This window comes from Myotis nattereri, assembly GCF_964212035.1.
Source record: "Myotis nattereri genome assembly, chromosome: 9".
NCBI classification, from domain to species: Eukaryota; Metazoa; Chordata; class Mammalia; order Chiroptera; family Vespertilionidae; genus Myotis; species Myotis nattereri.
Window position 1 is genome coordinate 67,446,017 of NC_138084.1, and position 15,020 is coordinate 67,461,036.

At 36.5% G+C, this 15,020-nt stretch overlaps 1 protein-coding gene across 7 annotated transcripts in view; it reads right to left on the reverse strand.

Annotated features, from left to right (window-relative positions):
- Window positions 1-69: 69 nt before the first annotated feature.
- DCUN1D5 (defective in cullin neddylation 1 domain containing 5) overlaps window positions 70-15,020 on the reverse strand; it is a 76,922-nt gene continuing 61,971 nt past the window's right edge. For all 7 annotated transcript variants that reach the window (XM_081098766.1, XM_081098768.1, XM_081098770.1 and 4 more), the window contains 4 exons: window positions 3,945-4,053; window positions 3,751-3,855; window positions 1,644-1,746; window positions 70-422 (listed from right to left, as the gene is read on the reverse strand). In XM_081098766.1, coding sequence (XP_080954892.1) covers window positions 367-422; window positions 1,644-1,746; window positions 3,751-3,855; window positions 3,945-4,053 — 373 coding nt within the window. In that variant the 3' untranslated portion in view covers window positions 70-366. The remainder of the gene's footprint in view (window positions 423-1,643; window positions 1,747-3,750; window positions 3,856-3,944; window positions 4,054-15,020) is intronic.

Consider the following 15,020-nt stretch of genomic DNA (forward strand, 5'->3'; position numbering starts at 1 on the left):
GTGAACAGAACCTCTAAATTTCAAGAATTAAAATTTACAAAAATAAATACCACTCTGACACTCAAGGGACATCTTCATTTTAAGGCCTTTATCACAAATCTGAATCTTTATTGTTCTGAAATAAATGTTATCAACATAACTCAAAACAAAAACTCCAATATTCAGTCTTAGAAGAGGTGTGGCACAAGGCCCATCACATGTAACAAGAAAACTTCCTTTAAAAAAAGAAAAAGAAAAGAAAAAAAAAATACTATGAGAAGTCTTTCATATGAATAAAAATGCACCCTTGGATTTTTTTTCCTCAGCTCATTAGCTTGTATGCACGTAGGAATCAAAAGGTTTGCATTTTCTTCACAATAGTTCTTGCTATGATATTTGACGGACTTTTTGCCACTCAACAAATTCATCAAGAAGAACAGGCCCTAGAAATAAAGGAACATTTTCTGTTAGAATTCAGTGAACTCTTCTAACTATAAAACAAACTCCCCACAAGCTCTGTGATAACAAGGAACTGATCCTTCCCTTTTTCAAGTGTTTTGTTTCCAACTGCCCTCTTCTACTTAGTGCTGCCTTAGCTTTTTCTCTTTTTACATAAGGGACTTTTTTCACAATTGGTATCTGTAGCACTTCCTTCTCAAGGATTGTGTTTCACAAACTCTACAATAACTAAATCAATGTTAACCTCGCCCTTTTTCCAACTGCCCATAGAATTTGCCATTAAATTATTTAAAAATCTGAAAAGTGTTAAATGTAGTATTTCTATGCTACCTCACCAATAAGTATATAAGCTTGTTGAAGGGGTAGCCATAATACAGATTTATATGGTTCCAGTATCAGGACCTAGTAAAAAATCTGCATACAAAGTAAGTGCCTAATAAATACCCGATCTAAGAACTATTCTAAAAAGACATTTTTATAATACAGGGGGTTCAAACTCATTTACCTATAAAAGCCAACCAGGGAGGCAAAGTAAACAAGCTCAGTGTTTACTTTATTAAATGCAGGAAAACACTGCCACGAAGAAACATGATTGCCCTATTTTTCTGAAAATGCATAACCCTATGGTAGTCTCTATTTTTCTCATGCTTTTGAAAGACTGTAAGATAAATAGCAAACAAACACAATCATAAATGGCAACTGAAAAGCACCCTAGTTGTTGGCATAGCAAGAAAACTGGAAAGCAAGTCCAACATGAGCCACTACTTGGCTCTAGCTACTAATTCCTATGAAAGTTTTGTCAGATTTTAGAAAAAGCTTTCAAGTAAGTATCATAAGGTTTTTCCATTATAGCTGATGGTTTTTCTTCCCTAGTTTTTTAAATCACTGTACTTTTCTTCCATAGAAAAATGCCAGGAAAGGCAGAAATGAAGAATTTTAGCTTCTAGATATAAAAATTGTAATTTAAATTAAGCTTTATAATGCTGTTACTGAGAAATTAAAAATATTTCATTTATCAGCATAGATTTTGTAATACTGCTCAATCTAAGCTCTCTCCCTACCTTCTACACCTGCCTCCTCCCACATGATTAAATACTAAAAATTACTGCTACCAAGTTAAAATCGTTTATGGTAATGCTACACAAATGCGTATTCTCATTTAGTAGTTTAAAAATTTTATTTTCACAGGAAAACATTATACTTACAAGCACCATCTTCATCATAGTTACTAAGATCAGCATGGACTGTTCTGCTGAATTCTAATACATTGTACCACTGATCTTTATTCATAACACGATACTTTGATTGCTGAAGAAAATGATATAAATATTTGGATTATAGAACATGCATTATTTATTAGGGCTTGACTTCAATAAATCTAGTTATATTTTATAATTTGGTTTTTCTAAACATTTATTGTTTTTTAAATTGTGTTTTTAAATCCTCAGGGCCCTGGCCTATGTTGCTAAGTGGTTAGAGCATCGGCCTGAGCATCACAGAGTTACAGGTTTGATTTCCAGTCAAGGGCACATACCTGGGTTGCAGGTTTGATCCCTGGCCCCGGTCAGGCATATGCAGGAGGTAGCCAATCAATGTGTCCCTCTCACTTCGATGTTTTCTTTTCTTTCTCTCCTTCCCTTCATTCTTCCCTCCCTCCCTCCCACTCTATAAAAATCAATGGAAAAAATATCCTTGGGTGAGGATTTACAAAAAAAAAAAAAAAAAAAAGAGCACCAACTTGTTTTTTCCTTATTTCTCTTTCATTTTTCAAGAATACAAGCACATCAGGGTACTATTTTTTATCTATGCATATACTTGTGTAACCACAAATGAGATCAAGATATACAACATTCTCGGCAACCAGTAAGTTCCCTTGTGTGACTTTTCCCAGTAACTCATTTCTTTGCATGAGATTTATTATTTGGCCACATTCTGAAGTTGGCTTCTTTGGCGGCATTGGAAAGACCATAGGCATGGGTTCAAATCTCACTTCTGCCACTTAGGAGTGACCTTAGGAAGTTATGTATCCATAGAAGCCATCTCCTCATCTGTTAATGGGGATAAAATATAATTCAAAATGGTATTATAAAGATTTTAAAAGAGCCCTCGCTGGTGTGGCTCAGTTGGTTGGAGCATCATCCCATATACCAAAAGGTGGTGGGTTTGATTCCCAGTCATGCCTGGGTTGTGGGTTCCATCCCTGGTCAGAGTGTGTTCAGGAGGCAATGGATCAATGTTTCTCTCAAATTAAAAAAAAAAAAAAAAACAACAATAAATAAAAAGATTTAAAAAGATAGTATGGGAAGCACCCTCTGCTGGATAACAAGTGTTTGAAAATATTTAGTTCTTTCAGTTCCCTTTAGGGGTGAGTATTTTTATATTCAGTTATTTTTATTTTTGTCAAAACTACTGACAGGAGGAAGATTGATAATATCCATCAAAAACATCAACTTTATTAAGCTTAAATATTTAAGTGTGTACAAAACCGATTCACATAAGGCCTTTTCATACCATTGTTTAACACAAGCTTTAAACAAAACTACTTTGGGGAACTTGCTATGATAAACAATTAGCTTTTTGAGAAATTATTTTCAAAGCAAAAGCAGAAGGATCTGTAATTCAAGGAATGGTGAGAACCATATCAAAAAAACTGAAATTGAAAAGGCACAAAAACAGAAAAGCAAAAAAAAAAAAAAAAGCAATGAAAAAAAAAGAATAGTATCTTCTTAAAACCACTGCCTATAGTAGGTGCTATGATAAACCTTCTAAAAGAATACTTTCTTCATAAATTCAGCATGTTTTCAGTAATCAGTACATTTCAGTACACCATTATAGCCACTCTCATATTTATGGACATCAAATATTAAAAGCTTTATTTGAACTTTTTAAATTGAGTCCAAGTGACAAGTTGTATTACTATACTTGGTTCTTATGTGGATTTCAGCCTAAGACCCTGTGTAACAGAAAGAAACCTGATTCAGAAGCTTGAGATGTATACACTAATATCAATTTTCTCCTGCCAAAAGCCCAAGAAACTATTTTGTCTGAAGACTGCGCTAAAATTATTTCTTGAAGGTTTATTTTTTAATGGAGGGCAGGAGTAAAATAAATATGTACAGGATATATTATTTAACATGAACTTGGGTCTAAAAATGAAAGTAGGTATGTAAACATTTTAACAAATTTTCTACTAAAGCAAATATTTTTAAAGGTATAATATTAAAAATCTATTTGCTTTTCCTCAACTAAAGGTATGTTTTCAATCAGATTAAATTTTAAAATAATATTTTAAAAATAAAAAAACATACATACCTCCAGGTACTGGTAAAATACTGAAAACAGTGGCCATGTCCTCCCAAGCAGAAGAGCTAACATAGATTTAGCAGTATCAATGTCAAGGCTTCTCTGATCTTTATCCTAAAATACATAAGTCAAAAATTTTTTCCTAAGTGTGGCGTCAAGATCGAAAAAATATTAAAATCACAAAACATGGATATTCCACTTACCCTTGCAAAATCAAAGGCATATCTGTAGATATTCTTAAACGAAGAAATATCATTCAACTGTGAGCGCAAAAAGTCAAATTTGTTCTGTAATTTTTCTGTGCAGTCACACCTTAAATTTAAAAAAATTAAACAGATTATGAAATTAAACAGATTATGTAATAAAGAAAAGTTAATAAAAAGCACCTTTAGAAGGCCTAAAACAGCGGTTCTCAACCTGTGGGTCGCGACCCCGTTGGGGGTCGAACGACCCTTTCACAGGGGTCGCCTAGGACCATATATAATTACATATTGTTTTTGTGATTAATCACTATGCTTTAATTATGTTCAATTTTTAACAATGAAATTGGGGGTCACCACAACATGAGGAACTGTCTTAAAGGGTCTCAGCTTTAGAAAGGTTGAGAACCATTGGTCTAAAAGGATGCATTAAGAAAAAAAGTAAGAGCAATAGAATATGAAGTTATTAGGTTTACAATTCTGATTCAAAATTTACTATAACAAATAAACAACCCTGTTGCCTTGTATCTACCAATGCAATAACAAACACTCACACACACACACACACACACACACACACACACACACACACACGGAAACCAATAACAGTTCAATTCAAATGACATTTCTTTAAAAAAAGAAAAACAACAAACTCAATAAAAAAATCTTAATAAAATTACAATTGTCTCTTAAAGAGAGATGTATTAAAATGTGCTTTTACCACATAATGTTAGCAAATGCCAGAACAAATGAAATTAATCAGGCCTCTGTCACATATTTCAGTGGAAAGTTCTTAGGCACCAACTTGGTGAGAGATTAGCCATGAGTGGTTTCAAAAGTTGAAGATATTACACTGAGAAAATTAAAATTAATACATTATGTTAGTGGTTCAGTCATAAATTCAGATTCCTAAATTTTTAGTCAACAAAAAATTGAGGAACATCAGTGGCAGCACCTGCTTTCAAATGCAGTACATACTTATGCAAAAGAATGCAAAAAGTTATATATGTCATTTCTAAAGATAAGACATTAAATATAAGAAGCTAAATAAATTTTTTGATTTTTGCTGGGTTGATATATCCCACTATTTAGCAAGAAGCAAGGAGACAAAGCCTTTCACAATTGGCCCAAATTTCCTGTTACATCTCCTGGCAGGTCCCAGTATCTTTACTGTGCTCTAGATATATTTCACTTATCATTCCCAAATGCCACAACTATGCTTCAGTACACATTATTTCCCTATACTTGAAATATTGTTCCAACATCTTCACTAAATATTACTCATCAAAACCCCACTCACATTTTGCCATATCTGAGAGACCTGACTCGCTTCAATCAAATTAGATTGTGACCCATTCAAAAGTGAAATTTTAGTACTCATCATATAGGATAGATACCTAGCATTCTGAGATTTAACTGAGACTTTCACTATAGTAAATCAATAATGTGATATGGTAACTTATAATTCTGTTAAGGTATATATATTTTAAATAAATCTGTATGTTACTTAAATCTTGCATTCCTAGAATAAGCCAAAGTTGGTCGTATTACCAGTTAATACATTGCTAATTTTTTTTCTATGTTCCTAAGTGAAGCTAGCTTATAAATTTCATTTTATCACATTCTTCTTGCTAGTTTTGATAACAAGCTTACAACTTAAGCCTCAGAAAATAAAATGAGTATTATTACCCTTTATTTTGTTTTCTGAAAAAGTTTACTGAACACACTGGAAAGAGCATTTGTTCAAACTCAGGTGAAAAACAACCTGGGCATTTTCACTGAAGAAAGGACTTTTAACCAGTAAATCGGCGTCTTTAATGGTTATAGGACCATTCAGATTTTCTATTTCTTTTTCAATCACTTTTGGCGACTTATTTATATTTCTGATAACTTGTTTATTTTGTACAATTTTATTTAATATGTCAATTAAACTTATTTACAAAAATTTATAATATATATTATAATATAATTTGCCTTCTCTTTGATTTTCCAGACCATCTTTCAAGAATTTCTTAATTCTCTCAGTTTTAGCGTTGCTTTTTATTTTACTAATGTCTGGACATCTTCTCATCCCTTTTTGCCTCTTTCTTTGAGTTCTTTTTCTAAATTCTTAAATTAGAAATGAGCTCATTTGGTTTCAGGCTTTTTCTCTCTTAAGGCTATAAATTTCCCTCTAAGTATAAATTTAGCCTCAGCCACAGTTTTGATAAGTATCATTGCTTTGATTATTCATTTGTAAATGACACCTTGCTGCGTGATTTCAGAAAAGTGGTATAAAAGTCTTATTAGAATAGGTTTAAGAGAGAATAAGAGAAGAACTGGAGAAAATAAGTATAGACAAATGCTTTCAAAGAGTTTGGTCCTAAACGGGGACTGAGAAAAGAAGAACCAACTAGAGTGGGATTGAGGGGTTGGGAGGAGAGGGGAAAGGGAAGCCTAAAGTTTTGCTTTTAAAAAGAATAGATAAAGGAAAAACTTCGGCTTCCAGCAAGGTGAAATGTACTTTTCCCTATCTATCCTACAAATTTAACCAAAAGTAACAATTATATATAAAACAAGCATAAGAAGATTTTTGAGGAAAATGACAATAGTGAGTTCCCTTTCTGTCTCATGTATCCCAGACTTGGAACTAGAGTCAGCAAACCAAAAATGCCAATGGGCAGACAAAAAACAACAAATAAAACAAACGAAAAACACATACACCATTTTCCCTCTAGCCAAACAAAAAGGAGCCTAGCAAGGCAGAAAAGTTGTAGGGAGAAAAAAAACCCAAAACCAACACATTCTTTTTCAGTCAAACATCACAGAAAAGAGTGGCTCAAGCCCCACCAATGCCAGCAAAGACTGAATGGTCCACTCCCACCAGTATATAAGGATGCTGTCCTCTCAACTCCAGCAGCGCCAATGGAAACCACATGGGGAACATGGATTTCTACTCCTGCCAGGTAATAAGGAGCAGCCAATCCTCCTCTGCCCTTGGGTCAGAGCCAGGGCTTTCACCATCACTGCAGGAACAAGGTCACCGCCCAGGTAGTGTACCAGGGCCTTGGGGGGGGTACAAGAAGGTATCAGTGAAGGCCTAGCTGGTGACCTGGAACTCTCACGCCTGCTAACACTAATGAGTACCTCCCTCCTCAGATGTCAATGGAGGAAGAATAAGGAACTTCAATTTCTACCTGCACCCGGAAGTAATGAGGCAGTGGTCCCCACTTCTGCCGAAGTGTGTTAAAGGGAGCTAGCTAAAACAGAGAGTTTAAATAAAATCCAGAGTTTCATGAGTATAATAGTCAAAATTTCCAGGTTTCAATAAAAAAAATAAAAATAAAAATGCTTCAATAATCAATTATGAACACAATAAGACAACTGAAAATAGAAAGCCTCAGCAAAGAAATATAAAGTCTGAAAAAAAAATTATGTAAAAAAGCAAATGGTAATTTTTAAATTGTAAAATACAGGACAGACTTAAGTCCTTTACATTAAATGTAAGCAGCCTAAATATTAAAATTAGAAGACAGAGATGGACAGAGTGCATTAAAAACACACACACACACAAAGACCCAACTATATGCTACCTAGAAAAAAGAAACTGACTTCAAATATAACAACATAGGCAGACTGAAAGTGAAAGAATGGAAAATGAGCTCTGGCTGGTTTTTCTCAATGGTTAGAGAGCATTGGCCCCTCAGACCAAAGGGTCACGGGTTCTATTCCCAGTCAAGGGCACATACCTTGGTTGCAGGTTTGATCCCCACCCCGGTTGAAGCCCATGAGGGAGGCAGTTAATTTATCTCTCTCACATTAATGTTTCTCTCTCCCCGCCCCTCCTTCTCCCTTTCCACTCTCTCTCTCTCTAAAGATCAATGGGAAGAAATATCCTCAGGTGAGGATTAAAAAAAAAAAATAGAAAACAACATTGTGAAAACAATCAAAAGAAAGGAGGAGTGATTATATTAATACCAGCTAATGCAGAGTTCAGAACAACAAATTATCAGAACAAAGTGGAACATTACATAATGATTTAAAAAACGTTAAGTCCTGGCCAATGTGACTCAGCTGATGGAGTGTTGTCCAGTACACTCAAGAAGTAGTGGGTTCGATTCTGGTCAGGGCCCATGCAGGAGGAGGCCCATTGATATTTCTCTCTCAAATATTTCTCTCACCAAAAAATCAATTAAAAATTTTTAAAAGATAAATAAAAAGGGTTAATCTGTCAAGACATAACAATCTTAAATGTGTATGCACCAAACAAGAGTTGCAAAATATATGAAACTTGAACTTTTAGAATTGAAAGGAGAAATAAACAAACCCATAATTATAGTTAGAGATTTCAATACCCCTATCTCAGAAACTGACAGAACATCAGCAAACATAAAGAAGAATTCAGCAACACTATCAACCAACAGGACCTAATTGACAATAACAGAACACTTCACTCAATGACAACAAAATACATATTCTTTTCAAGTGTCCCAGAACATAAGCCAAGATAGATCATATCCTGAGACATAAAGCAAACATAAACAGATAGGAAAGAATTGAATCATACAGAATATATTCTCTCACCAAAATGAAATTAAAGCAGAAATAACAAAGATAGAACAAAACCTCTAAACACTTAGAAAATAAACAGCAAAGTTCCAAATAATCCACAGATGAGAGCATGTCTCAATGAAAACCAAAAAATATGTTAAAGTGAATGAAAGCAAAAACACGACACATCAAATTTTGTGAGACACAAAGTAGTGCCAAGGGGAATATTTATAGTACTAAATACAAACATTAGAAAAGAGAAAAAGGCCGAAACCGGTTTGGCTCAGTGGATAGAGCGTCGGCCTGCGGACTGAAAGGTCCCAGGTTCGATTCCGGTCAAGGGCATGTACCTGGGTTGCGGGCACATCCCCAGTAGGAGATGTGCAGGAGGCAGCTGATCGATGTTTCTCTCCCATCGATGTTTCTGACTCTCTATCTCTCTCTCTCGCTTCCTCTCTGTAAAAAATCAATAAAATATATTTAAAAAAAAAAAAAAGAAAAGAGAAAAAGCCTCAATTAATAAATAGCTACCAACTTTAGAACCTAAAAGAAGAGCAAAATAAACCTAAAGCAAGTAGAAGAAAGTAAATAATTAAGAGCAGAACTTGATAAAATTGAAACAGAAAAATAAGAGAGAAAAATCAATGAAACAAAGAATTGAGTTTTTTGGAAAAGATTAATATTATCTAGCAAGAATGACAAAGAAAAAAAGAGAAGATAAAAATTACCAACATGAATGAAACAAAGAGTATCATTATAGACTTGCAGATATAAAAAGAATATACATTTGATGACATAGATGAAATGGAGCAATTCCTTAATAAACAAAACTATCACAACATACACAATATGAAGTAAATAATTTGAGTAGCACTATAATTAATAAAGAAATTTAATTCAAATTTTTAAAACTTCTAAAAAAGAAATCAATGTGAGAGAGAGACATCAACTGATTGCCTCTCACACCCTCCCCAGCTGGAGCCAGGGAACAGATAAGAGCCTGCAACCGAGGTACATGCTGCTCTTGACTGAAATCAAACCTGAGACTCTTTGGTCCATGGGTCAATGCTGTAACTACTGAGCCAATAAAGCCAGTATTACCTTGACATCAAAACCAGACAAAGACAATATTAAAGAAAGAGAAATTATCACTAGAAAAAAAACTATGTAATTATGTATGATTAGAGGCCCGGTGCACAAATTCGTGCACCAGTGGGGTCCCTCAGCCTGGCCTGCAGGATCAGGCCAAAACCGGCTGTCTGACATCCCCCAAGGGGTCCCGTATTGCAAGAGCAGGCCAGGCTGAGGGACCCCACCAGTGCACAATTGGGGCTGGGAAGAGAAGCGGGAGGTTGGCCAGCTGGGGAGGTTTTGTGGGAGGGGTCCAGGGCTTCTCTGGCTCATCTCGCTCAGTCCCGATCAGCCTGACCCCAGCAGCAAGCTAACCTACCGGTCAGAGCATCTGCCCCTGGTGGTCAGTGCACGTCAGAGCAAGCAGTTGAGCAGCCTTCGCATATCATTAGCATATTACACTTTGATTGGTTGAAAGGTCGACTGGACACTTAGCATGTTAGGCTTTTATTATATAGCATGATGGATGTAAACTAGACTTATAGTGGTGATCATCTACATATATGTTAAAGCCTAAGTGACCATTTGACAGGTAGCTATGATGTGCACTGACCACCACGGAGCCGACACTCAATGCACAGGCATGGAAACATGGAACAGACTGATCAATCTCAGAGGGAAGGAGGAGGGCGGGAAGAGGTTAACCAAAGATCTTATATGAATACTAGAGGCACGGTGCATGGATTTGTGCACCGTTGGGGTCCCTCAGCCTGGCCTGCAGGGATTGTGCTGGAAGAGAGCGCAGGCCAGGCTGAGGAACCCCACCGGGCCTCTACTCTTGCAATATATACAAATATTGAATCTCTATGGTGTATACTGAAACTGATACATGTCAATTATATCTAAATAAGTAAATAAGTAGGAAAAATAAAGAAAAAGAACATTACAGACCCTTATCTCCTATGAATCCTTAACAAAATGTCAGCAACTATAATTTAGCTATATAAAAATAATTATACACCATAAAAAAGTGGCATTTATTCCAGGTATGCAAGGTTGATTCAATATTCAAAAATCAATGTAACCACATATTAACAAGATAAAAAAGAAAAACTACAGTTGATTAATGCAAAAAAGCATTTAAAATATTTAACATCCATTCTAATTACAAAAGAAAAACAGAAATAGAAGATAACTCCCTCAACCTGATAAAGAACATCTACAAACAACCTGTAGCTAACACACTTAATAGTGATACACTAAATGTTTTCCCTCTAAGATGGGGAGCTAGAAAGGATGTCCACTATCGCCACACTACTCAACATAGTGGTAGAAGTTCTAGCCCATCTAATATGTGAAAGGAAGGGAAGAAAAGACATACAGTCAAAAAGAAATACATAAATAAAACTCTCTATTTCCCTATTTTATGCCATAACCATATGACATGATTGTGTAGAAAATCTAGGGAATACACATACACAAAAAAACTTAGAAAAAGTGAGTTCAGCAAGGTCACAGGATACAAGACAAACATACAAAAAATCAATTGTACTTCTATATATCCTATATAATAAAACCCTAATATGCAAATCAACTGAACGGCAGAAAAATCGGTCACTATGATGTGCACTGACCAACAGGGGGTAGACACTCAACACAGGAGCTGCCCCCTGGTGGTCAGGGCGTTCCCACAGGGGGAGCTCCACTCAGCCAGAAGCCAGGCTCACAGCTGGCAGCTGGCGAGCACAGTGGCGGTAGCAGGAGCCTCTCCCCCTTCCACGGCAGTGCTAAGGACCCAAAGGGGTCCTGGACCACGAGAGGGCACAGGCCGGGATGAGGGACCTCCCCCTTTCCCCCGTGCACGAATGTCGTGCACCGGGCCTCTAGTTAGTAATAAACATGTAAATGCTGAAATTAAAGAAATACTACTACTTACAGTGGCTCAAAATACAAATAAAATATTTAGATGCAATTCTAAGAAAACATGTACAGGACTTGAATGCTCTAAACCAGTGATGGCGAACCTATGACATGCGTGTCAGAGGTGACACACGAACTCATTTTTTTGGTTCATTTTTCTTTGTTAAATGGCATTTAAATATATAAAATAAATATCAAAAATATAAGTGTTTTACTATGGTTGCAAATATCAAAATATTTCTATATGTGACACGGCACCAGAGTTAAGTTGGGGTTTTACAAAATGCTGACACGCCGAGCTCAAAAGGTTCGCCATCACTGCTCTAAACTACAGAAGACCGATGAAAGAAATCAAACACCTAAAAAAATGGAACCATATCTATTTTCTATGCATTAGAAGATTCAAATAGTAAAGATGTCAATTCTCCCCAAATTCATATGCTGTTTAATCAAAATCTTGGTAAGATTTCTTTGTAGATATAAAGGAGCTGGAATAGCTATAACGGTTTTAAGAAAAGATGAATTGGTATAAGTGATTTCAAGATTTAGTATACACAAGAATATACAATGGGAAAAGACAGTCTCCTCAATAAATGCTGGGAAAACTGAAGAGACACATGCTAACCAAACAACAAACACAGCTGCTTTGGCTCAGTGGTTGGCTGGTAGACTGAAGGGTCCCAGGTTTGATTCCGGTCAGATATGTCTCTCTCACATCGATGTTTCTCTCTGTCTCTCCCCTCCCTTCTACTCTAAAACCTGAAAAATCATAAAACTCCTAAAAGAAAATGTAGGCAGTCAACATCAGTCTTAGCAATATATCTATTTTTGTTAATCCTCACCCAAAGACACTTTTCCATTAATTTTTAGACAGCATGGAAGGGAGGAGGAGAAACAGAATATGTGATACATATATAAACTGGAATATTACTCAGCCATTAAGAAAAGATGAAATTACTGCCATTTGTGACAACATGATGGATCTTGAGAATATTATACTAAGTGAAAAAGTGATATATAAGTCTGAAAGCAAAAAATGAACAAGACACAAAAAACAAAAAGACAGACAACAGTATGGTAATTACCAGAGGGAAAGGGAATTGGGGGGGGGGGGGAGGGGGGAGTAGTAAAGGGTAAAGGAGGTCAAATATATGGCAACTGAAAAAGATTGAACTTTGGGTGGTAAATGCACAATTCAAGATACAGATTATGTATTATAGAATTGTACACTTAAAACCTATATCATTTTATTAACCAACTAGAGGCCTGGTGCACGAAATTCATGCATGGGTAGGGTCCTAGCCAGCGATCAGTGCCGACTGGGGCCTTCCAGCTGTCAGCTGGGGCCTTCCTTCTGGGTGCCAGCTGCTGGCCAGGGCCTTCCTTCCCCCAGCTGCTGGCTGCGGCCTTTCTTCATTCTGTGCCGCCCCCTGGGGGTCAGCGCAGATTACAGCGCGTGATTGAACTCCTGGGGTGCATTTTGCATATTAGCCTTTTATATATAGAGATGTCACTCCAATAAATTTAATTTTAAAAAAATGTTTTTAAATCCTCATCCAAGTATATTTTTTTCCATTGATTTTCAGACAGAGTGAAAGGAAGGGAGAAAGGGGCCGGGGGAGAGAAACACATGGAAGTGAGAGAGACACATCAATTGGTTGCCTCCCACACATGCCCTAACCAGGGCCAGGGATCGAAACAAATGTTCTCAGGTTCAATTATCAGTCTAGGGCACGTACCTCGGTTCAAAACAGAACTACCATTGGACCCAGCAATTCCACTTCTGGGTATTTATCCAAAGAAAACACTGATTTGTTTAAAAGATTTATGCATTCTTTTGATCACTGCAGCATTATTTACATAGCTAAGGTATAGAAGCAATCTAGATGCCTGCCTCCGGAGACTCTCACTCCCCTCAGCCCCCCAGCCCCCCAGGGCCGGCCTGAGGCACAGGCAAGCCTCGGATGGCACCTGCCCAGCTGCCCAGGACAAGCCCGAGGTGCAGGCAAGCCTCAGATGGCGGCTGGCCGACCAGGGCCGCCCGAGACTCAAGTAAGCAGGGTTGGCTGAGGATTGCGCTGCCAGCAGTGACAGCAGCAGATGTGTGATGGGGTGTCACCTTCCCCTGATCGCCAGGTTGCCTCCTGCCCCTGAGGGCTCCCAGAATGTGAGAGGGGGCAGGCCAGGCTGACGACCCCCTGTCCAGTGCATGAATTTTCATGCACTGGGCCTCTAGTATATATATATATGTATATATATACATATATATGTATATGTATGTGTGTGTGCGTGTGTGTGTATGTGTGTGTGTATGTGTGTGTGTATATATATATATATATATATATATATATATATATATAAAATGGAATATTATCCTGTCATAAAAAAAAAATGGAATCTTGCTATTTGTGACAACATGGATGGGCCTAGAACACCGGTTCTCAACCTGTGGGTCGCTACCCCTTTGGGGGTCGAACGACCCTTTCACAGGGATCGCCTAAGACCATCAGAAAACACATATATAATTACATATTGTTTTTGTGATTAATCACTATGCTTTAATTATGCTCAATTTGTAACAATGAAAATACATCCTGCATATCAGATATTTACATTACAATTCATAACAGTAGCAAAATTAGTTATGAAGTAGCAACGAAAACAATTTTATGATTGTGGGTCACCACAACATGAGGAACTGTATTAAAGGGTTGCGGCATTAGGAAGGTTGAGAACCACTGGGTATTAGCATAAGAGGGTATTAAGCTAAGTAAAATAAGTCAGGCAGTGAAAAATAAATACTGTATGACTTCACTTATATGTGGAATATAGAAGACAAAACGAAACTAAACAGAGTCTCATACAGAGAACTGATGGCTGCCAGAGAAGAGAAGTGTGAGGAGATAGATGAAGGAGAAAAAGAGGCACAAAATTCCAGTTATAAAATAAGTAAATCATGGGGATATAATGCATATAGGGAATATATATTCACATATACAGCATGGGGAATATAATCAATGATATGGAAATAACTGTACAGTGACAGATGATTACTAGACTTATTGTGATAATCACACTGTAAAGTATATAAATGTTTATAATCACTACACTGCACACCTAGAATTAGTAAAATATTATATGCTAACTATAAAAAACAAAACAAAACTGGAGTCTCACACCTCTAAAAAAAATTAACTCAAAATGCACCATTAATTTAAATGTAAAATGTAAAAATATAAGCCTCCTAGAAAAAAACACAAGAGAAAATTCTCAGGTCCTGGGGCTCTAGGCAAATAAATCTTAGACTTGACACCAAAAACACAATCCATAAAAGAAAACTGATAAATTGGACTTCACCAAATTAAGGACCATTTGCTCTGCAGAAGTCCTTGTAAGAGGATCAAAGCATAAGCTACAGAGTAGGAGAAATTATTTGCAAACCACATATTCAATGAAGGAATTGTATTTTGAATACAGAGAAAACTTACAAAACTCATCAATAAAAACATTTATCTACTGTCTCTTGGCTTCTCTCTAATATTTTCCTCAGATACTGTA